Here is a 24,862-nt window from a genome sequence, read left to right on the forward strand (position 1 = left end):
AACCAGCTGTGTATTTATCGAAATTAGAAAGCATCCATCTGTGTGACAAACGACAAAACCAGAACCAACACTGTTGAAAATTAAAACAATATTTTTGTTTTCAAATAATACCCTTGTCTTGATTTAAACCAAGTTTCACATAAAGTAGGCTACATCGAATAGAAAAATTCACGTGATTATGTTTCGTCAGTGCAGGGGCGTATCCTCAATGGAAGCAAGGGAAGCATTGCTTCCCCTGTCAAAATTGAAAAAGAGAAGCTGATATTTTTCAGTAAAACGATTTCGTAATTTCTTTACCTAAATGCGATTTAGAACGGTTTTTAACTCATGTCCCCCCGTATGATTTTGAACTCGGTTTTAATTTAAAAAAAGTTGGAAGCCAACGGAAGCGAAGATTCGTATTGCATCCGTTGCTCTCGTTTTTGCAACAAGAAGAAACAAGTTTGAAAGAAAGGAAAAAAGCAGCGCAAAGTTTCGCAATTTACGTTTCTTTTAACTAATCGCTGGAAGCGATTTGAAAATTGCTTCCAGTCGCGGGGTTGCCAGATTAGCCAAATTCCGCGAATTAGTTTTTTTTTAAATAACTTTTTAAAATGCACAATAATCAATATTTCTCTAATATTGTAACCTTACCAGATGAAACCATATTCATCATTGTTCAATACATGTTCTATACTTGTTTAATACTCGTAATGTGGCGGATCAAAACTCATCCGCTACTTTTATAGGCTAACTTGCTATTTTTTGGACTACTTTCAGAATTATTTTTGCTACAATTTATTAAAATCCACTACAAGTTATAAAATATATATGTAAATTTTATTATTTTTGATAGAAACAGGTAAATATATCCATTTGGCCTTTTTTGTCTAATATTTTCTTTGTTTTGGCCTTTTCTTTGTATTATTTTGGCTTTAAGACTTTTTCATAGTCTGGCAACTCTGTTCTGTTGGATGTTGTGCCAGTGAGCTATGTAATGAGAAAATCTAGGGCACTGTTATGGTTATAATGTCGGCCTTGTAAGCAAAAGTTTGAGCCAAATGTTGGCTTTACACTGTTATCCTGGCTGGATAGACTTTGGAATAAGACAGGATATGTGAGGTCTAAGCTAGACTTGACTTTGTAGCTGAGTTTTTGGTGTTCTCTAATTATAGTCGCATTTTTGCCCTTTGTTCGTTCGTGTGTAAGAGCTACCTTTAATAAGTTAATAGCTGTTTATGTGCTAATAAATTTCATACAAAAATTACCCTAAAAGTGTTTCCAGAAAGCAGTATAATTCATTATTTGAGTGTAATTTTGCAAAAATTTTCCGGGGGAGCATGCCCCCGGACCCCCCTAGAAAACACGTGCCATCGGCACGCTCTATTCCCCCACGAGTTTTATTGCTTCCCTTGCTCAACCAACCAGGATACGCCACTGCGTCAGTGGTAGGCCTAACTTAGTTCAGCACAAAGAAAACTGGTTTCAAACACTCCCTAAATATAACACAAAACATACAGTGAAATGTTAAAGCTGAAAAAAAATTTAAATATGAACGTTTTACTCATACCCCATCAAAAAACAACTGATTAACCGTATGAAACTGTTTGCTGGCGTATTGCGAATACCATTTGAGTTCGCAAATTAGTCTTTTCTACACTATATCAACGTCTGCAGAAGAATATATGTCGGATAAATAATAAAGGCCTCAATATACCTGATCCAATTAGCCTATATTGCACAATAGAGACCTATTGTGCTGAAATTTTAGTTTCAAGAATTTGGATTATTCAACAGTTGAAAGTATATACAATACATTCACTAATGGCGATGGGTTAACATGAACATTATTGGCGTTCGTTCTTTCCATTCATAATTTTAAACTTTCGGCACAAGAGGATGAGTTATAGGCGAGCATGATACAAAAGCTCAAACCTTACCATCTTACTTGCTCATCACAGTGTTTCCAAGATAAAAACATTAAAAAAATGATATACAGTGCTTTTCTGAAAGCAATAGTACAATATCGTCCAACAAAAACAACTTACAGCGCACCAATTGCGTCTCGCTGTTTGGATGAAAACGATGTAGGGCTGTAGGCTAATTCAACTCACTGTCAGTCTTGTAGTTTACAAGCCATCTAAATGAGTTCGTATTCCCTGCGATGCGGTGACCAAGTCTTCACCAGATGAGTCTCTCAATGCCAATATGTGGCCGTTGACCTCTCGCAATGTTTCAATGGACTGAAAGTTAAAATTCACTAGATTATAAACGTGATAAAAACATATTTCTTCAATAGCAATGATTTTTTCCTAAAACTGGGTTTATGTCAGTGCTCTTCAACGGATCCCTAGGTTTCAGAAGTAGGCCTATATGTAGTGAGGTTTCGTGAGTTTAACAGGTTCGGTGAGAGTTCCTCGTTTTTTAGGGAAATTAGTTTCTTGCTTCAATATATTAATGCGCCATTCTTAATATTTTAGATCACCGTGCCGCATTCACACTCCAAGTAGGATAGTTGGAGTCAAACAAGAGATTGAGTGCAGTCAACAGCAAAACATTGATAGTTGTTGAGTCACCTGTTCATTGTTATGCTGCTAACAAGAACGCTATTGTTTCAATCTAAATTTTTGTTAGTGGGGGTTTCGTGACAAACGCGAAACCAAATCAGGAGGTTCCGTAATGACAAAAAGGTTGAAGGGCGCTGGTCTACATGCCTGCTCTTAAGAGAGCAGTAATTTACAAGAAATCGGATGTTAAATTACATCATTTCCTTGTTAATTTCACGTAAAGAAATCGAAACTAGAAACCTACCGCGGCTACAATCAAGCCACGGAAGAACTGGACTAAAAACTGGTCAACTACGAAAACCAGAGAATGATTTACCTGCTCATCGTACTTCACAAGCAGGGAATTGTTGTTTCTGTCGCTAAATGCGACGGTTCGAAGTTTGTTCAAAAGAAAACTGGAGACAGTTGCCGCAGCCAAAGCGGATTCGCGAGAAACGATTTCATTCAACTTGACCCTGAAGAAAAGTAATTTGTAACCTTTACCTCGAACGATCAAAGCCATTGGATTGTGTATCACGATTCATTTTGAATCAATGTCTTCAACTTTTTTGTACCTCGACTAATGCCCCGCGGTTGAACATTTATATTACGTAGACAAAATACAGTATACTATATAGTATACTTAACTCAGGGATCTCTGACTTAACTGAAGACAAACTTTAAAGACATATATATACTTACGTAGACAAAATACAAGAAAAGAAACTTTCGTGTTACCTTCAGACGTATCATTAAGTGTCTTGCCAAAAACACAGCCACGTGCGCTCAACCAGTGTCGAACCAAAGTGCAAGCGTTTTTAACACTCAGCTACGCAAATGACAATGTCTTTAATGAAATCAATCATGCAAACGATAAGTAAGAAGATACAGACAACACAGCACAAATATTTTATTTTACCACACATGTAAAAGTTTTAAATTTTTTACATGTATTCTTCGATCATTTGCTCCACAAGGTTTGGATTGAGCACAGAAGCCAAGTTTGTGGTTTCCTTTAATGTGGAAGTAGCTTGCTCAAATAAGCTTCTCAGGACATGATTCAATGAAATCAAATAATCCATCTGAAAAAGAAGTTTTATCTTTGCTCTAATAACAATAACATCTGGTAGCCAGTGTCACGGTTGGAACGGCACGGTCGGTTTTACAACAGACAGCAACGGCTGAAAACGTTCTATCGTTGTAAAAAATGACAATTTGCTGGATGGTAGATACCATGCAGCAGCCTTCGTTTGTAATCACATTAATGAAACGCACATTCAATTAGGGCTGTTCAGTGTTCACATTTACACATCTCATTTTTTTCTTTTGGATGTCTGCTATGTAGAGTAAGCGTTAGAAAACCGCTTTTGATAGTGAGTAAAATATGACTTAAAAGCCAACTGCATGTACTAAAACGATGCAATATACTATGAAAGATAATGCTAGGGTTTCAAGAGCTTGTTCTGAGTCGTTCAAACCACATACTTGTCCTGGGGTTGCGTTGTGATATCGATAAGAAAAGGCGAGAAGTGACTTTGAAACTTCTTCATCAGTGTTCGAAGCAGTTGATGATCGATTCTTAGCACTATCACCAAACGTCACTTCAACGTGACATGTTATTTGCTTGATCAAGCGTGGCCAGTCACGTGCTGTCCACGCATCATGAACTGCGCTTTTCAATGACGAAATCAAGACTCTTCCAGAACGCAAACAAAATCCAGCATCATCTGGATGAAGAAAGACTGAAATTGCTCTCCTGTCTGTGCTGGAGGTGTGTGAAAACATCCGAGTAACTCTGAAAAAGTATTTTTTTAAAGAATCAATGACGCTAAAAGTGATGCATAACTAGTGCTGACATACTTGACTGTTACTTGAAACTGATTTGAAACTTTCCCTGTGCTTTTTGTGCATAAATATGAATGAAACACAGTAGCTTCCGCTTTAAAAGCTAAACGTTAAGCCCCACACGATATGCAATGGTAGTGGGCATGTTGCTAAATAAACATATGCCCCACCCCACTTAACAATCTCAATTTTTGACCCTCTTTGAATTAATTCAAAAACAATGCTTACAAAGACATCTCGGTTAGTTACTTTCCTCACAAGTTTTAAAACGTTGTTTTGTCAACAAGTAACTTGTAAACTTGCACCAAGGCAGTCAATGATGCAATCGACTACTGATGACCTTCTCTTACCAATTCTTATTGACCAACCACCTTATGCTTGTTGGTATGGGTTCGACCATTCACAAAATCTTATATGCCGCTTTATAAGCCACCTTGCTCAATAAGTCCAAACTGGCCGATTTCGAAATAGGCTCACTGCCGAAGTGTTTTGCTATCAGTTAATGTATTTAAAGGCTACGGTGTATTTAATGCAGAGATCATTTTACAGCAGGTTGGAAATAACAAAACTCACCGATTGCTCCCGTTATCAGCAAAGTAGACAAGCATTCGTTTTGTCACTAGTATATACCGCCAAGATAGGGGGTAGAAAATTGAAAAGATAATAATTTGTTTTCCGCTTACAGCAGCCGCGTACTCACTCTCAAATCTGAAAAAAAAACACAATGTAATATCAAATTTTAAATGCAAGAAAACTTAATTATCTGTTGTCTGAAGTAAAACTTTAAAACATAAATTTGATCTAAAAGCAAAATATTACAAAAGTCAGGTTACAAATTTCAATTATTTCTTGAATATAAAAGCGACGAACCCACGGCTTAATTTGATATAAAATAGATTTCACACACAAATTGTCTGGACAAGCATTTTGTGAAGCTTATATATATGCGCATGCTCAAATCTTCCTTCAGCACACTCTCAAGTAACTGGGACAGCTGATTTTAAAGTGGACCAAGTTAAAAAAATGTCTTTGAGATAATCGAGTTTCAATACTCATGCTATAATAAAAATTGTCAGTGAAAGTTTGTAATCTTTACTTTGCATGTGAGAAAACTTGAGTGAGCAAGAAACTATTTATGATAATAATTGATTTAACTTAGTGATGTAAAAACGGAGTTATTGTAAAAGATTAATATTTCTTTTTGCAAACAACCACCTTACAGTATGCATTATGTCAGACGCTAAATGAAGAAATGTACTACGGTTGTGCTAAAGACATAGTCTCACCTTGCCGGTGTGGCTATCAGGTGTCTGAGGTTCAAAGTGACGCTGCCGAATTTCACTTCGTGAAGTACGACGCCTCGCGGAATTAAATTCTCCAAGTGAGACAAGACTGAAACAGAATGAAATGCAATTACAAAGCTCAGTCAGTCAGAGCCAAATAAAGTCAATTACAAAGCTTTGCCTAATGCCTCCCCAACTGGTCCAGTTAATCTCAATTTTCAATGCTTGGACTTAACAAAAGGCATGTGTTACCTAGTGGACGTCGCTATTATAGCATCTGAACTGGAAGCCAAACGCTGCCGTCTAAGATGAGGCATGAAAAGGATTGCCATATTGGCTGTTTCAACGCCAAACTGGAGAAATTTGGAGTTTTTTTAGTGGTTTCTCAGGTTAAATATGACACGGTTGCAACACATTAGGCTATGGTAGTAATCATGCTGTAGACAAAATCAGCTCAAAATGCAATATCATGAAAAGCATCATCAACATTCGGAAAAAGTTGCCTTTTCAAACCTGATGTTTCGTAAATAGGCTGCTGCGAATTGATATAACTATTAGAATGCTAAAAAAAAACGCCAAAAATTTGTCAACATGCCAAACTCAAAATAGCCTGTCAACGCAATACAAAAAAACGCCAATATGGCAATCCTTTTTAGGCCTCATCTTGGACGGCAGCGTTTGGCTTCCAATCAGGATACTATTACAGCGACGTCTACGATTAACTCACCTAGTTGTGCAAGCGAGGTAGAAGCCAAGTTAATTTGGTTGGGCGGTCCCTTGATGTAACAATGCTCATCAACGTCAAGTGAAGAGAGATAGGGAGAAATCGATCCGAAGTAAACACTCGGTGACGTCAATGCACTGCAGACTATCACCTGTAACAACGAGTCACAAAAGTGCCATGTTGAAACGAAAATGAAACAATTTGAGTTAATGTTTACGCTTTACACTAGTGTTTACGCTTTCACGTCAACTTAGTTGTCTTTTTCAGTTTGCAAGGTTCAAATTGCCGCTGAAAAAATCACTTGTAAACGGCTATTTCGATGAGTTTAAAGTGTATGAGTAACGTTGCTTTAAAAAGAAGGGAAATTCTTCATCATTTGCGAAAGGCATTCCGTTTGTTAAACGGGACGCAACACAGCAATCACCTGAAATGGTCCACGAATCAATGGTAGCCCAGTGACAGTGTCGCCAGGAGGTGCAATGAGTATCTGAGCGGCTAGTTCGTTAGCTTGTCTGAATCCCAGCACGTTGTGAAGAATCAAAGCAGATCCTGGTAACAAAAATGAATCATAATTTGCATCAGAGACTCAAAGATTTTACAGCATGGCTAAACCATTCAGAGCTTAAAAATCAACGCTACCACCATACGTCAAAAAATCTCACCACTCTAACAATGCGCAAAAAGCAGTTAAAATAAACGAGTAGGCTACTGGCCGCCATGTAAGAACTGCATGAAGACAGCACTAAATCAACCAAAATACTCTTTGTTTAAAATTTAGCGGCAATATACTTTCCTCTGAGCTAGGTTACTGTATTATACAGAATATATTTAGGTACAAAAACTAAAAAATCTGCCAAGTTAAACTTTAGAAACTTTTCTCATACTCTGGCCAAATGCTGATGTCCCCGTCACATTGCTGACGTCACTCAAACCTCCAACCAGAACGATTTTCTTTTGCAAGACACGATTTGCAACGGCAGCGTCGGATTCGAACAAAACTTGAACGCTGTAAAAAAATCATTCCTCGCCACATTTCGTCATCTCTATACTATTAATACAATGTTTATACTGTACTACGTTAAGTCATACTAGCTAGTACACTATTTTAGTAATGTATATTCAAGCTGTTAAAGTAATCCATTGAAAATTGATGTCCATTTTTTTAAACTGTAAATTGATAACCTCAAGAGCTTGAAAAAAAAAAAAAATTTTCTTACATCCAATAAATGAAATGAAACAAACAAAATATATTTCCAGTTTACAAATCATGTAAACTTGGTTTTCTATCTGAAATACTATGTCAAACCTTGTGTTTTGTTTAGAAACATTATTTGCCTACAACAAAATAAACTCTAACATAAGCTCTATCACAAGAAACAATAAAAAAAATAAACACAAATCAGTATAGTGAATGAAAAACACCATAAAAAATTATGACAAAAACTATTCGCTTGCTTAGAACAAGCGTTCATGCGGCAAAGCATCTCCAATTCACCTCATGCTTGCTTTTCTAAGCAAAGATACGAAAATGGGATGAGGATTCGGAGGAAGATAGTCTTCCTTCAGCAGAAGATGTTGCAAGAACTCTCTGAGGATAAGATCAAGACGCATGTCAGAGCAGTACTGCATCGCCGTGTAGTAGGGTGCGATGGCTTTCGGAGCTTGGGAATTGGCAATATTCAACAGCTTGTCAACTTCTGCAAAGCGAATAAACCTTTGTATTGTTAAAGTAAGGTGAGTCCCACACTGGATCCAAGCATCGGGAGATAAGATTAGGTTCTCACTATATCAAGCTGTCGGTGCTACCTTTGTATCGTAAAATGACATAAATGAGAAACTTTTGCCCGCTGGGTAAGTAACATTTTAGTATAATACATACTAGCATGTTGACACTCGTACATCGGCCCATCAAATACGTTTACATACCTGTACTAGTATAGGTAAATCTCAAGGCTTAGGTACAATATTGTGATGCAACTACTTAGTCAAAGTGTTAAGAGTTCAAGGCACAATTATTGATAGTGCTAAGCAACAAGCATGCATTTCATTTCAACCTAACTTCAAGGCTTTTAGAACAAGGTATTTCAATAATATTTATGAATAATGTTGAAGTTTTATTCTTTCAGTAAGGTCTTGTACAGAAAGCTAATCAGTCTTTGTGACAGGTAGCTTGTGAAGCTTTGGCTTGAGCCTTGCAAACCAGAAAACACTAATTTCAATGAAAAAGGCGAGCCCATACTCATGTTATCGACGTTTTGCCACCCCTGCATTTTGACACCATGCTGACGATGAGATACTTTCTCCACTGGAGCCGGGCGTGGGACAAGATGAGGAAACAAAGCGTTCATGCGTGCTTTGAGGTTCTGCAGATGTAAGTAACTATGTTACTATAATGACAAACCTACATTCCTACGAGCGGTGACAATTGTTTCATGTGCATACTACAAAGAACAAAACAATTAAAAAATGCAATGAAAGCTATGGCTGTTGTCATGGTAAATATGACGAGTGAAGGAAATTATATATCATTAATTAATTCAATAAAGCGTTGGATCACATAATTACTAATCGAATACATCGCATGCACAATAACTTTTTTCCAAAATGATGTTTGTACATTGTTTAATGTTTATCCTTTCAAAATGGCGATGACTTACCACAATAGCCGGGCAGTGTTCGAGCGCGTCTTCGACGTATCCTAACGAAATCAATGATATGCTGAAGGACAGCTGCTGTAGGTCTTTCAAAGATGGCTTCCCGTTATGTTTGTCCAGAATTCTTTCAGTAAATTTCTCCAATGTTTTCAGTTCTGACGACATTGTGCAGCTAAGAATTGAAAAGATTTAGAACGTATCAAAAAATAGGTAGTAAGTATTCCGAGACTTAGCAATGCTTTGTAAAAAAAAACCCACTGAATGGCCAAAACAACATATTTGCAAAGCAAGCAAAAATAGATCTTTAAATCAATTAGAAAAAAACGTATCTTTTAGAGCTGGGAACCATTGTAACTAAGTCATTAAAACATATGGACAAAATTACAAGATGGGCAGAGATAATAATAAAAATGAAAAAAAAGGAAGACCCATACTCGATTTTCACCCATATTTGAGTGTGGATAGGATCATCAGTGGTGTTCGAAAACACAGATAATGAATATGCACCACTGATGATTCCAAACAAGGGTGAAACTTGAGTATAGAGTACGGTATTCTACTTTTGTTCGATCGGGCCTTAATGACAGTCGTTCCTGGTCATAAAAAGTAGAAAACTCACTAGTTTGTTTGGAAGATATCGAACAGTTGAGAAGAGTACCACGACATCGCATTGGCAAGGAGATCAGTTTGGTCATCATGTGGGTTAGTTTGAAGTTTGTGAACGGCAGACTGCATCACCAGCAAGTTGTTCAGTTTAAATGCTGTTCCTTCGTGGATCCGACAGATCTAAAAGTTAGGGACAATTGTTCAAGTGAAGATATTGATATGGTGAGTGAGCCAAACTGGTCCCAACCACGAAACTAGTCTTTTTTAGATTGATTCAACGTCTCCAGACGTTGAATCGATAAAAAGGGACTGGTTAGTGTGTTGGATTGAAGCTTAATACTGGCATATACAAGCCAGTGAGTACTCAGGGTGTAAAAATAATGTACAAAAACAAAGAAAGGTGATTTTATTTTCAATCTTATAATCCGGCAGATTGCACACCTGAATCGCAACGTCGTCCTCACTGTGATTGGAAAAAGTCTTTGTCCTTTTCTGCGTCAAGTGCAACAGCAGCATGTAGTGCACGGTTGGAAATGCGTTGTGCTCCAGATCTTGACTTGCGATTTTCATTTGCCAAGCCTGATCGACAAATGATCAAACATGTAAATAAACATACTGAAGCTTTAGCAAATGACTAGTTCTGTTGGATTTATTCTTCTTAAGTCTTTCTTAAGTTCTTCTTAAGTTCTTAAGTCTTTCTTCTTAAGTGAATTTATTCTTCTTAAGTTTATTCCTCTTCCTAAGTCCAACCGTTCTCCTCAACGTGGTGGAGAGGTAGCAACAACGTATGCTATATACGTTGGCTAAACGGCTCTGGCCTGGGGAAAGACCTGGAAACCTACCCCAGAACTTTTGCCAAAATACTCTATGATGACAAAACGAAAAAGTGGAGACAAAATGGTACCAGAAAGTGGAACCTCCAGGCTGGACGGTACCAATCAAGCTACTGGAGAAAAACAAAGAGAAGGTCAAATGAACTCAAGTACTAATGACGTGAATAGGGCAAAGCCTTTTGGTCCCCTAATTGCTGAAACGGCTTGCAGTGAAATTACCACTCTACGCTTCACTAAACCATATAAAATTGGAACATGGTATGTCAATGGACTAAATACAGGAAAACTGGAAATCATAAAAAACGATATGAATCGACTCAATATTATCATCCTTGGGTTAAGCGAAGTGCATTGGATTAGCAACGGTTTTTTCAACTCTGATGAACACATTGTTTATTACTATGGCAATGATACAACAAGACAAAGAGGGGTTGGGTTTATTACAACAAAGAAAGTGTCGAAATGCATCGAAAACTATCAGGTATTCAGTGACAGAATAATGACCATACGAATTCGAGGAAAACCTTACAGTGTTACAATCATCCAGGTATACGCTCCTACAGCAGATGCTCTAGAACAAGATTTGGATAACTTCTATGAGGATCTACATAACACTTTGAAGCAAACACAGTCTACAAAAGATATTATATACATTATGGGAGACTTCAACGCTAAAATTGGAAGTACCGTAAACCGGGGTGGCTTTGGCCCAATTTTACTATCATTTTTTTTATGTTTTCTCTGATATTCTGATTACCTAATGACTTAGGGTTGATTTTATATTATTATATTGTAAACAGAGCTCTTTTGTTATCATAACCCAAAAATAATTTTTAAATTATGTCAATTTGACGTGTTTGTTTTTTTTAACAAAACTTGGGCCAAAGTCATCCCGTGGTTGGGTTGACTTTGGCCCATGTCTGCTTTTGCCTTCCCATCCTACCCAAATTTAATTTTGAACAATGTAACAAAGTCAGGAGGGTGTCTTTGGCCCAAAACCGGGTTAAAAATGGCAGTATAGTATACACTATACAGCATGTCACAATATAACACATTGACAATTACGCATACAGATACATTTATTTTAATCATGGATTTTCAGGTAGGGTGAGTACGTTTTTTTTAAGTTATGAAATTATGAATGAAATACTATTTAGCCTAATCTGATTGTGATTTAATAAGCATGTATATATATACAATACTTCTGACTCACATTCATTACATTTTCTCTAGCATAGTCGGAGGTGAAGTTTGAAACAAACTGCCGTTGGGCCAAAGCCACCGCGAAAACGCCATTTTTATACACTATTATACACTTTGGCATTTATCTGAGATATAAGGATTTGTGGAAACAAAAAAGTATATAATATACACCTCATCACAACATCCCAATAACCCACATTAAATGAAAAATAATAATTAGAAAATTATATTTGACATACTTTGGCAGAGAAGTTTGAGAATGTTTTTTTGCTAAAAGTTTGACATTCTTTAACCTGCCCAACATAATATCATAAAAAGTTTCTTATATTAGTTGTATTTATAGTTCTGATTCCTGAAATTGAAAATACAGATTGTTATCTTTCATTTGACACCAAAACTGAGTATAAAAATAAACATGTCAGAAAATTACACCATTTCATATAATTTTATAAATTTTGGGCCAACGTCACCCTCAAGGGCCAAAGCCACCCCGGTTTACGGTACATTAGAACCGGGAATTACCGGTGGGTTTGGTTGGGTCACCGAAACGAATCAGGAGAAAGATTATTTCAATTTTGCCAAGAACATCAACTTTCAATAACCAACAAGTAATGTTTAAACAACCTAAAAGAAGATTGTACACTTGGACTTCATCAAACGGACAATACAGAAATCAAATTGATTATATTTTATGCCAAAAAAATGGTCAAGCTCCACTCTGGCGACAAAGACACATCCGGGAGCTGACTGTGGAACAGATCACCAGTTGCTAGTAACCATACTAAAAGTACGATTTTGCAACGCCGTTACAAAACAAGAAAAAAGAAACATGATATATGACACAGAACAGATTGGACCAAATTATATAGCTGAAGTTGAAAACAGTTTGAAATTTCTAAACACTGAAAATAAGCGAGCTGATATGATAAGGGACAATATAAAGGAAAAGATCTTGGACGCAGCTGCAAATAAAGTACCGAGTAAAAAGACATCCAAATCTGCTCAATGGATTTCCCCTGCAACAATTAATATAGCAGAACATAGAAGGAAAGCAAACGCAAATGGAAACAGAATACAATTCAAAAAGCTAAACGCAGAATTCTAAAGACAAGCTCGGAAAGATAAAAACATATATTGGGAAGAAAAATGTAGGAAGATGGAATCAGCAAGTAAAACTGGGAACATGCGAGAGCTTTACTCACAAGTAAAGAAAGCAAGATCAACCTTCACGGCCAAGAATGCTACAGTACGTGGGAAAAATGGAGATCTGCACGACAAACAAGCAATTTTGAATCGGTGGAAGGAGTATATATGTTGAGCAGTTATATCAGGACCCTCAACTGCAACCACAGATTGAAGAACATAAAAGTCAACAGTTTGACCTTGAACCCGATATACTGGAAAAAGAAGTTATCTGGGCAAGACACCAACTATCTAAACAAAAAGCACCAGGAGTCGATGGAATTCCAGCAGAATTACTAAGACATGTGCCAATTCAAATACTATTGGCCTTATGCCAATGTATTTGGAAATTACAAGAATGGCCAAAAGATTGGAAAAGATCAATATTTATTCCAATTCCAAAGAAAGGAGACATACGGACATGTTCAAACTATCGAACCATAGCCTTAATACCTCATGCAAGCAAAATTCTTTTGAAAATCATCCAAAAACGACAGGGCTCAATTATTGAAAGAGAAATGCCAGATGAGCAGGCTGAATTTAGAAAAAGCAAAGGTACCCGTGACCAAATTGCAAATCTCTGATGGATTATGCAAACCAGCTGGGAGTACAAAAAAAAACTGTACATGTGTTTTATTGATTATTCGAAAGCTTTTGATGTTATCCAACATAACATTCTTTGGAGTAGTCTGAGAGACATGGGAACACCAATGCACCTGCTGGAACTCATAAGGTCATTGTATGAAAATCAAGAAGCTACAGTTCGAACAGCATACGGAAATACAGCCTGGTTTAAAATTGAAAAAGGAACACGCCAAGGGTGCATTTTATCTCCTTCTCTATTTAATATGTACAGTACTACAGTTGTACACAGAAATGGTCATGAGGAGAGCAGGGTTGAATAATTCCAATAAAGGAGTGAAAATCGGTAGCAGAATTATAAACAACTTGAGATATGCAGATGACACTACCCTTTTGGCCGAGAACGCACAAGATCTTGAAGATTTAATCATCAAAGTGAAAAAAGAAAGTGAAAGGGCTGGATTGAAACTCAACATCAAAAAACAAAAATTATAACAACTGGTAAAGCAGATAACATAAATATCAAGATCGAAAATCAAAAAATTGAAACAGTGAATGAATTCATATTTCTAAGCTCAAAAATAAGCTGGGATTCTAATAACTCACCAGAGATAAGGAGAAGAATAGCGCTGAGAAGAAATGCATTTGTTGGAATGAATAGCATTTGAAAGAGCAAGGATATAAAATTAGAAACAAAAAAGAAGCTGATCAAAACTATTATATATATTCCCAATTGCAACTTACGGATGCGAAACATGGACAATGAACAAAACAGACAGAAGAAAGATTGACGCATTTGAATTGTGGTGTTGAAGAAGGTTACTGCGTGTTCCTTGGACAGCCAAAGTAACAATTGAGAAAATTCTCGAACAAATTAAACCGGACATATCCCTAGAAGCTAGAATCGTCAGGCAGAAACTTTCATATTTTGGCCACATAATGAGAAGCAAATCAATGGAAAAAGACATCATGCTTGGTTTGGTCAGCGGAGGAAGAGGAAGGGGCGCCCAAAAACAAGATGGCTTGACACAATTGTAAATGACAGTGGTATGGGAGTGCATGAATTGAAGGAGACTGCGTGGGATCGAGAGATCTGGAGAAAGATGACGTATAGAGTGACCGAGAGTCGTAAACGACTGAACGGATGAAGAAGTTGGATTTATAATGTTTATACATCATTCATAATGGTCTGGAAAGGCATTTGCAAACTCTCAATTCCAAAATGGTAAACGATCATCAATAACAGGGTAGTGCAATGAATAAGAAGCAAGTTCACCCAAATGCAAAGAAAATCAGTTTTTTTAAGGGCAGTAAAAACTCTACACCATGCAGACACTGTTTTTATTAGGAGTGGGCTATACATGGGTCAAAAATACTTTTTTTGTTATTTTTCACTGGGGACAGTTTTTTTCTATTCCATTTAACCTATCTCAACACAAAATGACAAAATTTTTGATCTTGTATTCAAGAAAAAAGTGTGCAGAGCAAAAATCCAAAATGGCCGCTATTTTCCATGAAAAATCACATTTTTAGCCATAACATTGCTATTTTGGGGTTGTTTTCACTGGTTCTGGTGTCCAACCCTATGTTTGTGGGGTCAGGCAATCTGTTAGTGCATATCAGAAAAGTCACTGACGATTGGAGGTTGACTTAATACTAATTTTTACAAAATTTATCGTTTTTTTTACCTTTATTGGGTTTCTTTAAACACAGTTTCAATTTCAGGAGCATTGTTTAAAATGTAACATTGGGTTCTCCCAGAAAAGACCCAAGTTCCTGAAACTGTCACAGGGACAATTTGTTGCTCCATGGTGTCCTGAAGGTCATCAGTGCCAGGTGGTCGCTGCCAAGTTTCATCTCCTATGCCAGCACGCATCAGATGATCCACTCGAAATGTTGCATCCCTATTGTCGTCAAGGTAAAACCCAATGTACCATCTTTTGTTTTCTCCCACATCCCATATGACGGCAAGTGACTGGTTTGGCTGGAACACCAGGCCTTCATTATACTGACCCTCTGCCTCTTTAGCTCCTGTAAGTGTTTGCACTATTTCCTCTTCACAAGGGAAGACTACTGCTTCCTCAACCTGGAAATCATCTCCAAGGAGTAGAGATGTACCGATACCAATATTGTGGCCGATACCGATCCCGATATCACTTTTTTAGGCCGATACCGATACTGATACCGATATTTTGGCCGATACTTTGGTGTTACAAAAAGATGCAATTTTGGTATTTGCAAGGTATTATATCAAATGCTAAGTTTTACCTTATTTGCATAAAACTATTAAAAAAAGCTTTCAATTGGTATAATTTATTAAAGATTCAAGAATCCAATCTCAACCGCATTTTTGTGTCATAATAGTAGGTTTTAGTAATGAAAGGCCACCACAATTGAGGACTAGGGTATAAGGGAAGAAACATTACATCATCATTGGGGTTTCTGAAAAATTAAATAAAGTGTTTGCGCAAACTCTCCAAATAGGCTATCATAATTGATAATAAGATGTAAAATGTAAACCAAGTGATTTGTGTAGTCGTACAAAAACTATTCGACAAGTAATATGCAACCTAAGGGCGCTTGTCGTTTGGTTGAAAAGCTTTTGCCAGGCCAAGACCACCCAGGCAGCAAAAATGCACAATCCCGCATCGCCCCCACGCTGCTAAACGTCCAAAAAAACTATGCAACTCGGCTGTCCCCAGCAAGCCGGCTCCACCAGTCCGCGACCCAACTTCCACCCCTCGCTGCAACATACCCACCAAGCCCAAACAATTCCACGGCAGAACTAGCAGGCCCAACACGAAAGCAATGGGACCACGAATCCTCACCAAACCAATCAAAACGGTCCTGCCGCGCCCAAGACGACAACCCCACCGCGAAGAAAGGAGCGCCCCTCCCGGCCACCAGCACAAGGCCGAGCACCCACCAGCACAGCGAGCAGCTGCGACCCGCTAACCACAACGGTGCAGCTTCCACACTAGCCATTTCAATTCTTGTCGATGTCAATTCTTGCTGCAAAACGGCTGCCGAGAAACATATAGTTGATTGGATGGTCTAAATGGCTAGCGTGGAAGCCACACCGCTATGGCCAGCGAATTGCAACAGCCCGCCAAACCAGTGAGTGCCCAGCACCGCGCCGACAGCCGAGAAGAACGCTCCCCCCACAACGAGGCCGCCATCCCAGGTGCATCAAGACCACTTATTGACCAGCCCAGCGAGGACTCGCAGTCTCACCGCTCCCACCCACTCCGCCACGACATTGCCCAAGCTTGGCGAGTCCACCATAACTAAATGCGGAAACCAAATCACAAACCGACAGAACCAGCCCACCAAAATGAACCAAGTTACACGGGTCCCCCAAACGTCCAGCCACGCAAAAACGATGCAAAATTATACACATTTCCGCCACCTGGGCAGTCCTGGCCTGGTTTTATCCTCTGTTGAGAGTAAAAAAGAAACATAAATGATAAATATTGGGGAAATTGAGTCTCCTTCACAACTTAAGAATCGAACAACGCAAAACTTCTGAAACAAAACGTTTTGTTTGAGTGAAAGAATCACTGTAAGCAAACAATGCCAAAAGGTGTGCGCATGAAGTCATGGGAGTGTGAGGTATCAAAAATTTGAACAGGTTTTTATTTTTCTACATCAATGTGACGTTAGTTACTACTTTAAAAAATCTATATCTTTGCTTCTGCAGAAAATTCGCAGCAAACGCCTTTTTATTACATGTTTAGTATCGGCCACAGTATCGGCCAAATTTTGCCGATACCAATGTCGATACCGATACTCAAAAAATGGCCGATATCACCGATACCGATGCCGATACCGATATATCGGTACATCTCTACCAAGGAGTACAGTGAGGTTCTCAATCATCTCCTCTTGGGATACCTTGTTGACCTGGTAAATATCTCTGCGGACATCTGCATCATGTTGGTAGGTGACTCTCTAATATTGGATTTCTTGCCTTAAGAATGTCTTCAGCTCAGGTGGGGTTTAGAAACAAGAGTTTTTACTTCATGGACAAATGTAATTGTAAAGGCCCCCCATGTTTTTTTTTCCATTTCACAACGAGTTGGTCAATAAAATCACTGGCTCTCACTTTCTTTTGTAAATTCTCTTTCAACCTTTGCTTTTTCTTCTGTTTCTGCTTGTAGCTTCAGGTCACCTCCATTAAATCTAGTTGTTTGAGAATAGTACTGGTAGTGGTTGACCGCTAAACTTCATTGATTCTTCAAGGTCATCTTTGATCCTCTTTGCCTTGAACACCATGTTTGAGTGTTTGGCCGATTGTGAAGCAAGATAACCAAACTTGGCCAAGTACCTCTCTGCAATCTGCATTCCAGCAGTTTGTCGGAAGGTTTTTTTCGTTGCCTGATACCAGTGTATGGAGAGGAGTTGCTCAAGCAGCATTATGATCAACATCCCAATAATTACGCTTGCACTGCAGTTCTACTTTTCCAGCCTGGATGCACAATTGCACATCTCGCCAAGAAGAAGATGATCGCTTTGTGGAGCATTGTCTTCCATTTTCACATGTGTCCATTCTACATAGTAGTCCCGAAAGGTGTGTATCTTGTTTTCAGCAAGGTCACTGCAGAGCTGAAGAAGGATGTCAATTAACAAATCCTGGTTTGCTCGTTCCACACAGTCAAGGAAGGGCATTGTCACTTGGTATGTAAAAGTTGCAAGTGCTTTGAATCCTGCTATGATGAAATCATTCTCAAGGTAAATTTTACAAGCTCTAACAAGATTATTAAGCGGTGTCTTGGAAAGTAACTGCTTTATGTGCGGAATGTAATCATAGACTGCACCTGCCTGATATTCAAGTCGGGTAAAACATCGCTCTTTGTAGAGACTAAAGAACTTATATACTTCAGCTTCCTCTGAAATCAAAGCAAACTGTTCTGCTAAAGATGCTGTCTTACCATCTCCCTCATGGGCTAAGAGCTTTATAAGAGCTGCCAGAGCAGTTTCAACCACAGATTTTTTTCCGGACTCCGGAGGTAGGCTGCAATGCTGGCTCTCTCTTTACAATGAGTTTACAAAGACCAATTTTGTTTTCGAGAGCAGCCATAGCTGTGAGATTGTCTGTATCAAACCGTTCACATGTATGGGGCTTACAAAGCAAATTGTTCTGCAACACATATCTCAATCTTGAGACTTTTGCTTGCGGCTGCTGTCTTGAGGGCATCAATCTGCTCCCAAAGACGTACTGCAGTCATGTGAGGGTCATTGGCAGCTACCTGTAGTCTCTTTATCGTCTCAACAATAAGGGCAACTATTTAGTCTCTATCTTCAAAGGCAAAGAAGAGAGGACGTAGAGAGATCATCTTACATTCAGTGTAATCATCATTAAAAAATTTTAAGATGAGAATCACCGAAGTAAGATAGATGCCAATCATCGTCTATTATCCTACTTCTCTGTGTAGTGTCAAAGTGTAGAGTTAATTTTATTGTGGGCTTCTTATTTACAAGGGCATTTGCAGCAGCTACTTCCTGCAGAGTGCCTTTGAAGTTTTTTATTGGTTTAGCTGAAAGCAGGACAATTTGATACAGTTTGTAGTCTGCTGATGCTCAAAACAAAAACCACGAAATAGGTTTAAAAAAGTGGGTAATTTTGTCAAACTATATCATAACTCTACACGTGGAAGTTAAACCTTACTTATTATAGCTTAAACAGATTGCCTGACCCCACAAACATGGGGTAAGACACTACAACCAGGTAAATATACCCCAAAATAACCAAATTATGGCTAAAAACGTGAGTTTTCAGGGAAAATGGCGGCCATTTTGCATTTTCGCCCTGCACACTTTTTTCTTGGAACTTAGACCAAAAATTTTGTCATTTTATGTTGAGATAGGTTAAATGGAAGACAAAAATACTGTCCCTAAAGCAAAACTAAAAATTGCCCATTTATAGCCCACTGCTATTTTTATTTAATATATCGACGTGCCATCGACCAGTAATAAGTCAAAATACCTCTGTCACTGTGTTTAACACTTGTGGATGCATTGGATCTAGTTTGGAAGGACCTCTTCTGTTGCCAGCCGCTGGATTCGACGCCGCCGTGTAAAATTGCTGAAAGGTTGAGAGATACAACTCTGCTTGTGAACGATCAAGAAACAATCCTTCCAACAGTGCTTGATAGGGAAGGGTACTCGGAACTAACCGAGGGGGTGCACTAGCTTGGGTCCGCCTGTAGGATAGTTTGATTTAAGTTAATCTTTTAAATCTCTTTTGTGTTAATATTTAGCTTCAGACATGAAATAAAACAAAGGTGAAGTAATACATATTATTATTGGTTTGTCAAACAATGAAAAGCATTAATTAATGGTCATCTAAACTACATTTAAAACAGTCAACAAAAACTAGGAAAATGCGATTACCTTCCTTGTCCGTCACTTGGTAATCCCGTAGGTGTTTGTAGAAGTAACAAGTCGTAGAGTTTAGTAACAAGGACGTATTTGGTTGAGCTTGAGGAAGGCTGAAGTGATAACAGACTTAGATAGAGTCGCTTTTTAGCAATTACAGCGTTTGCAATCAGATTTTCTATTCCACTCGTTTGTGATGCATGGCTGGAGAATAGCTCTATGAGATCTGAGCGAGAAAAGTTGCGGTTCTGCCAGCCCCCATTCTTCTCAACTGGAATCAGTAAATCTAAAAAATTAAAATAGTCGCTGTAAAATGCGGCAAGGGTGGTGGTGGCAATCAGCAGGATTGAACTTTCACTAGCAACACTACCACTAAACGTGCGCAACAAAACAAGACCTTTGTATCACTGGTATATTGCTAACCGTGTCAGCACGGCATGGGCAACTTTGTGCCCAAGAAAAAATTACCCACAAGTGAGAACAGAAAGCCTGGGTTGATATGTTTTACTTGTAGAGGAAAAGTATAGATGGCCGTAATTTCATTTAGGTAACACCGTACGTAAGCTAAAAACTAGGATGTACCGGGGAGATGTTAAGTGGATAAAACCACGAAAGTGATTACTTTTGTTGTTCTTAACCTGCCAATCCTGACCATATACGGTAGTGCCGTCTGCAAGTCATCGCGATTGACGTGGAAACAGAACAATCAAACATAATTTGTCACGAAATGAAGCGTTTCTATCAATGTAACTAACAAAAATAACAGGAACCTTAATATTAAAGTTTGCAAATTGCCAACAAACGCAAGTGAAAACAGGCCTCCTATGCTTGCAATGTAAATGATGTAAAACGTGTCAAACGTTTCGACTTTGCTTGCCAGGGGGGGGGGGGGGGGGTTCCCTTGCCCCCTGTTAGTATGGGTCTGCTACTATTCGGTGAGTCCGATTCGGTGAGTCTGATTCGGTGAGTTCCTAATCTCTAACCCCTAACCCTAACTCCAAACCCCTAACCCTAAAACGGCAATGATAATAGGCTACGGTACCCGATAATTTAAAAAAAAATTGAAAAAATCCCCCGTTAAGGGATCGGACTCACCGAATCGGACTCACCGAATCGGACTCACCGAAACGGGCCATTCCGTGTTAGTATATGCCTCTGGCCATTATCTTGCGCAGTACAATTGCATCATTTACATGCACTTTGCAGACAGATGACAAGTGAGGCAGCAAATTTGCGTCTTCGAGGATAATAAAATAACTAACCTAACAAAAAATGCGACTCGTCGATGTAAACTTTCTGTAGGTCTTCGACCACAACAAGTGCAAAAGTTCTTGCAGCCTTCTTCATATCTGGTGACGTCACGATTACTGAAACTTTCAAGTCAACTTTCGCAGAGTCCTTGTAAAATGAATTGTTGAATACCGCCGGTCCGTAGACAGACGTAAGAACAGACACCTAAAAAAATGAAAGAAATTGAATAGCAACTCGTCCTTGTTTGCTATAACGGAAAATAAAAAGTAACAATTTAACCCTGTTTTACTTTGATGTAAAAGCTTCTGCAGAATCATTTTCAAAATTTCAAAACTTTCTGCAGACTTACTTGGATTTTACAGAGTTTTTGTTCGGAATAAAGAGTAAGCAACTTGCGTAGAAGCATAAGTGACAGTTAGCAACAACACATCAATTGACCGCAAACTCATCAATTATTCATTTACGTGTTGGGTGAATAAACCCATAACAAGGAACAATTTCTTCATAGCAATAAACAATAGGTACGTGAACTAATAGAGGTTCTCAGTGGCCTGGAATGGCGTTGATTATTCACAGAAACAAATGTGAAAAGTCGTGCTAATGCACAGAAATCCCTTTGCCGACTGTACAAAAATTTCAGGTGGCTTGAGCGACCTTCAAACATTAAAAGGTATGGTATTGGAATAATATTTTCCTAACAATTTTAAGCACGGTCTGCAATAAACAATTTGAAAATAAATTGCCTAAAATAAAGGACCACTCTCCATATATGATATTACTACAAATGCACAATCTCGTTTAAAGAGTTTCATAATTCAATCAGAAAAATCACTTGTTGATTTGCTTTTGAAGACGCTTGTTCGGTTGTGACGGTAGAAGATGCCAAGTTATGATAGGACTGTACGGTGGAAGGATTTATATGACCGACAATATGCTCCAATCCCCAGATATTCACATCAGGAAGACTAACTCCCGCCAGCACACCGTTGGAAAGACTGATGATGGGAACATCAAGCTTGCGTTTCATTTCTTTCAAAGACTTTTTTCTGATGTGAAACCTGGAATTACACGTTTGTACTGTACTACACTGTATATATTTTGTAAAAATGTTAATATCAACAAATCGATTTCCACATTTGACCTATCTGTGTCGTTGTCACAATCAATGTGCAAGGCCTCGCGTCGGGCTGCTTTGCGTCTTGACAGAATGTGCTGTTTTCATTATGGAATTTTGAGCGATGTGTTATTATCGGGTATTGACCTAAAGTAACCTCTGATGACGAAATCTGTAATATGTAACATGTTTTCTACAACCTTCGGCCCTACGTGACAATCTCGAGTCTTCTTTAAACTTGCTTGTTTATGCCGCTCAATGCTACGTGACCGAACGATGAGTTCGTGTGATGCAACATTACGTAACCTTCTCGAAGTTACTAGACCGAACAAACCTTTTATAAATAGTGGTGTAATTTGCGTAATGAATATTATGAGTTGATTATGAGAGTTGTGCTATGAGTTGTGGATTGGTAGTTGATGCAGAAATTATTGGTGATTGAGACTTGAAGTAATTGAATACAAGTAGATGAGAATTGGTGCTGACATAAATTGTGTTCGAATTTAGAGTTATTTGAGAAGCCGTTCGTTAAAGTCCTTCAAGAAGTTAGATTATCATTCCACTAGTAGAATTATTCGACATTTAATTGACTGCTTTTCGGTTATAACCCATTAAACTACGTCATTGAATCTTTCCAAGTCTTTTTCCTGGTAAGAGATAGAAAGAAATCGTGACAGTCGTAAATAGATACTTCTCATACAGCGTTGTCATCGGTGACTTACTGTAAAAGTAGAGTAACAGTCGATTCTAAAAGTTGTTGTTGATTGCGAAGTTGCTATCGCAATTGTCATGGTATGATATGAAGTTATTGCTGTTTAGAATTTCATTTGTTTATCTGTTGGAAGTACTGAACCATTCGTGATATATTCCTTCAAGCATTTCTATTTACAATCTCAAAAGTGGAACTATTCGATTATTTAGTAGGCTAACGTTTTATATTCCAGTATACAACATCATCAATCGTTTAAAGTCTTTTTACGTGTAAAAAAAAGAGAGAAACGTGACACGGTGAAAATAGTGCAACTGACCTTTCAGATAACCGACGAAACTTTCGAATATATGCAGGGTATGGATTGTATGGTAATACATTATTTTGAAGAAGCTGAGTGGTTAAATCTCGCAACAAAGTTGGAATTCCCATTTCAGTAAGATATTGTTGCACAATGTCTATCTCCAATTTTACATTCTTGTTGCGAATTGGGTCCAAAGTCAATCTTTTCTGAAAAATAAAAGTATTTTTACCAAATTTGTGATTTTTTGAGTTGATACACCTGGGCTGTTTTACCAGTAAACAGATGTTTTCATATGATATCCACGGTGCAAATCGATAGAGGAAAAGCAGAAACAATAGGAAAATTTGATACTATCCCTTAAAAGCAGCTAGGCTACTATTCAATATGGGTTGGGTACCCAAAGAAAAGTCATGAACATGATGGTAATAAATATCAATCCTTCGGGATAACCAATCCACTATTAATTTTATCAAAGATAGCCCATATACTGGCATGACAGTTTTACCAAGCTATCTTGTTATTGACACAAATAGTGACACACAAGGGATAGGAAGGTCTAAGTAACACATTTTGCTGCATCATGATTACAGAAAGACAGATGGGCCAAAGTAACTACAGAATGGACAATAAGATATGCAAAACAAACTAGAGGAAGATGGAAAAGAAGATGGCAGGATGACATTGAAGAAAAGATTGGCATCACCTGGATGAGAACAGCTAAAGACAGAATGGTGTGGAAACATTATGTGGAGATCATCTGTCAGCAGTGGCATGACTAGCTGATGATGATTACAAAAAACAAGTAATCGTATTGATTTTTTGTTGGAATCTTTACCTTCGGACTGAGAAAGCTTCTTTGCAAGCTTAATTCTGGCAGTTTTGCATACTTGTAAAGGCTTTGATAACCGAGCCAAAAGTCTTCAAACAAGATTTCTGAAAACTTCAATTTTAAACTGTTTTTTTATTACAGTACTTTGTTAGTAGGCTATGGTTCAGTTGTATGGAAAAGCAATTTGATCAAATGCTAAAAATGCCAGCTTGACACCATTCGAGCCAAGTAGCAGTGTAAGCCAGCTGACATTTGAATGTGAAGATAAAACTTGTTTACCTCTAAATCTTATCCACTTAATCCAAATGTGCAATTATTTAACAAAAGCCTGGCAAAAAGTAACTCTTATTTCATAAAACTCCTTGAAGTGATCAAGCTTCAGATTAAGCTTCATGATCAAGCTTCAGATTACTGTATTACCTTTCCAGTTGGCTGAACTGGTGGTGACATTTGAGGTGATTGTATGGAAGGTGAAGATAAAGTACTTCCTACTGTATCACTTAAAGACGTGGCCTGTCTTGTAAAAGGTACAGCAGCTCGACGAGCATGGATAGGTATTAGTAGTTTGTACCGGCCAGCAGTCAATTTTCCTTCCTGAAACAAAATGCCTGTTTCATGTGATTTCAGATTTAATAATATGTAAATTTTCTATAAAAGTATAGGGTACAAAATCAAATATTTTCATGCGTTCTTCTGGTGACTGCAGACTAGGCTACCACAAGATGTTAAAATGATAACTAGCTTCTAGCTTTATTTCCCACACTGTATCAGTCAGCACGACTGACTCTTGTAAAGGAGCTGAAAAAAAGTCTAACTGTTTAGTCATAAAATGGCACACCA

The 24,862-nt window shown here is 38.1% G+C and overlaps 1 protein-coding gene across 1 annotated transcript; it reads right to left on the reverse strand.

Moving 5' to 3' along the window:
* Positions 1-24,477, reverse strand: LOC145782920 (uncharacterized). The gene is made up of 20 exons (XM_082594680.1): positions 24,443-24,477; positions 23,209-23,399; positions 21,899-22,124; positions 21,078-21,270; positions 19,831-20,101; positions 19,424-19,640; positions 10,079-10,216; positions 9,651-9,817; positions 9,035-9,203; positions 8,617-8,740; positions 7,873-8,074; positions 7,262-7,383; positions 6,802-6,926; positions 6,381-6,528; positions 5,657-5,762; positions 4,944-5,078; positions 4,011-4,320; positions 3,474-3,607; positions 2,863-3,001; positions 1-2,222 (listed from the first exon to the last, which is right to left on the reverse strand). The coding sequence occupies exons 1-20, from the start codon at positions 24,470-24,472 to the stop codon at positions 2,109-2,111; spliced, it is 3,261 nt and encodes a 1,086-aa protein (XP_082450806.1). The 5' UTR covers positions 24,473-24,477; the 3' UTR covers positions 1-2,108.
* Positions 24,478-24,862: the final 385 nt, after the last annotated feature.

Source organism: Aplidium turbinatum, chromosome 14, assembly GCF_918807975.1.
Source record: "Aplidium turbinatum chromosome 14, kaAplTurb1.1, whole genome shotgun sequence".
Lineage (NCBI taxonomy): Eukaryota > Metazoa > Chordata > Ascidiacea > Aplousobranchia > Polyclinidae > Aplidium > Aplidium turbinatum.

What these genes read in the sequence shown, in the direction of transcription:
- LOC145782920 (XM_082594680.1), bottom strand. Translation starts at nt 24,472, where the DNA reads ATGTCACCACCAGTTCAGCCAACTGGAAAG. An exon ending in CAGTTCAGCCAACTGGAAAG is followed by an intron (nt 23,400 to 24,442) that starts GTAATACAGTAA and finishes TTTATTTTTCAG; the next exon opens with AAAAGATTGACTTTGGACCC. An exon ending in TTGTGAAGTACGATGAGCAG is followed by an intron (nt 2,223 to 2,862) that starts GTAAATCATTCT and finishes TTTAACTTTCAG; the next exon opens with TCCATTGAAACATTGCGAGA.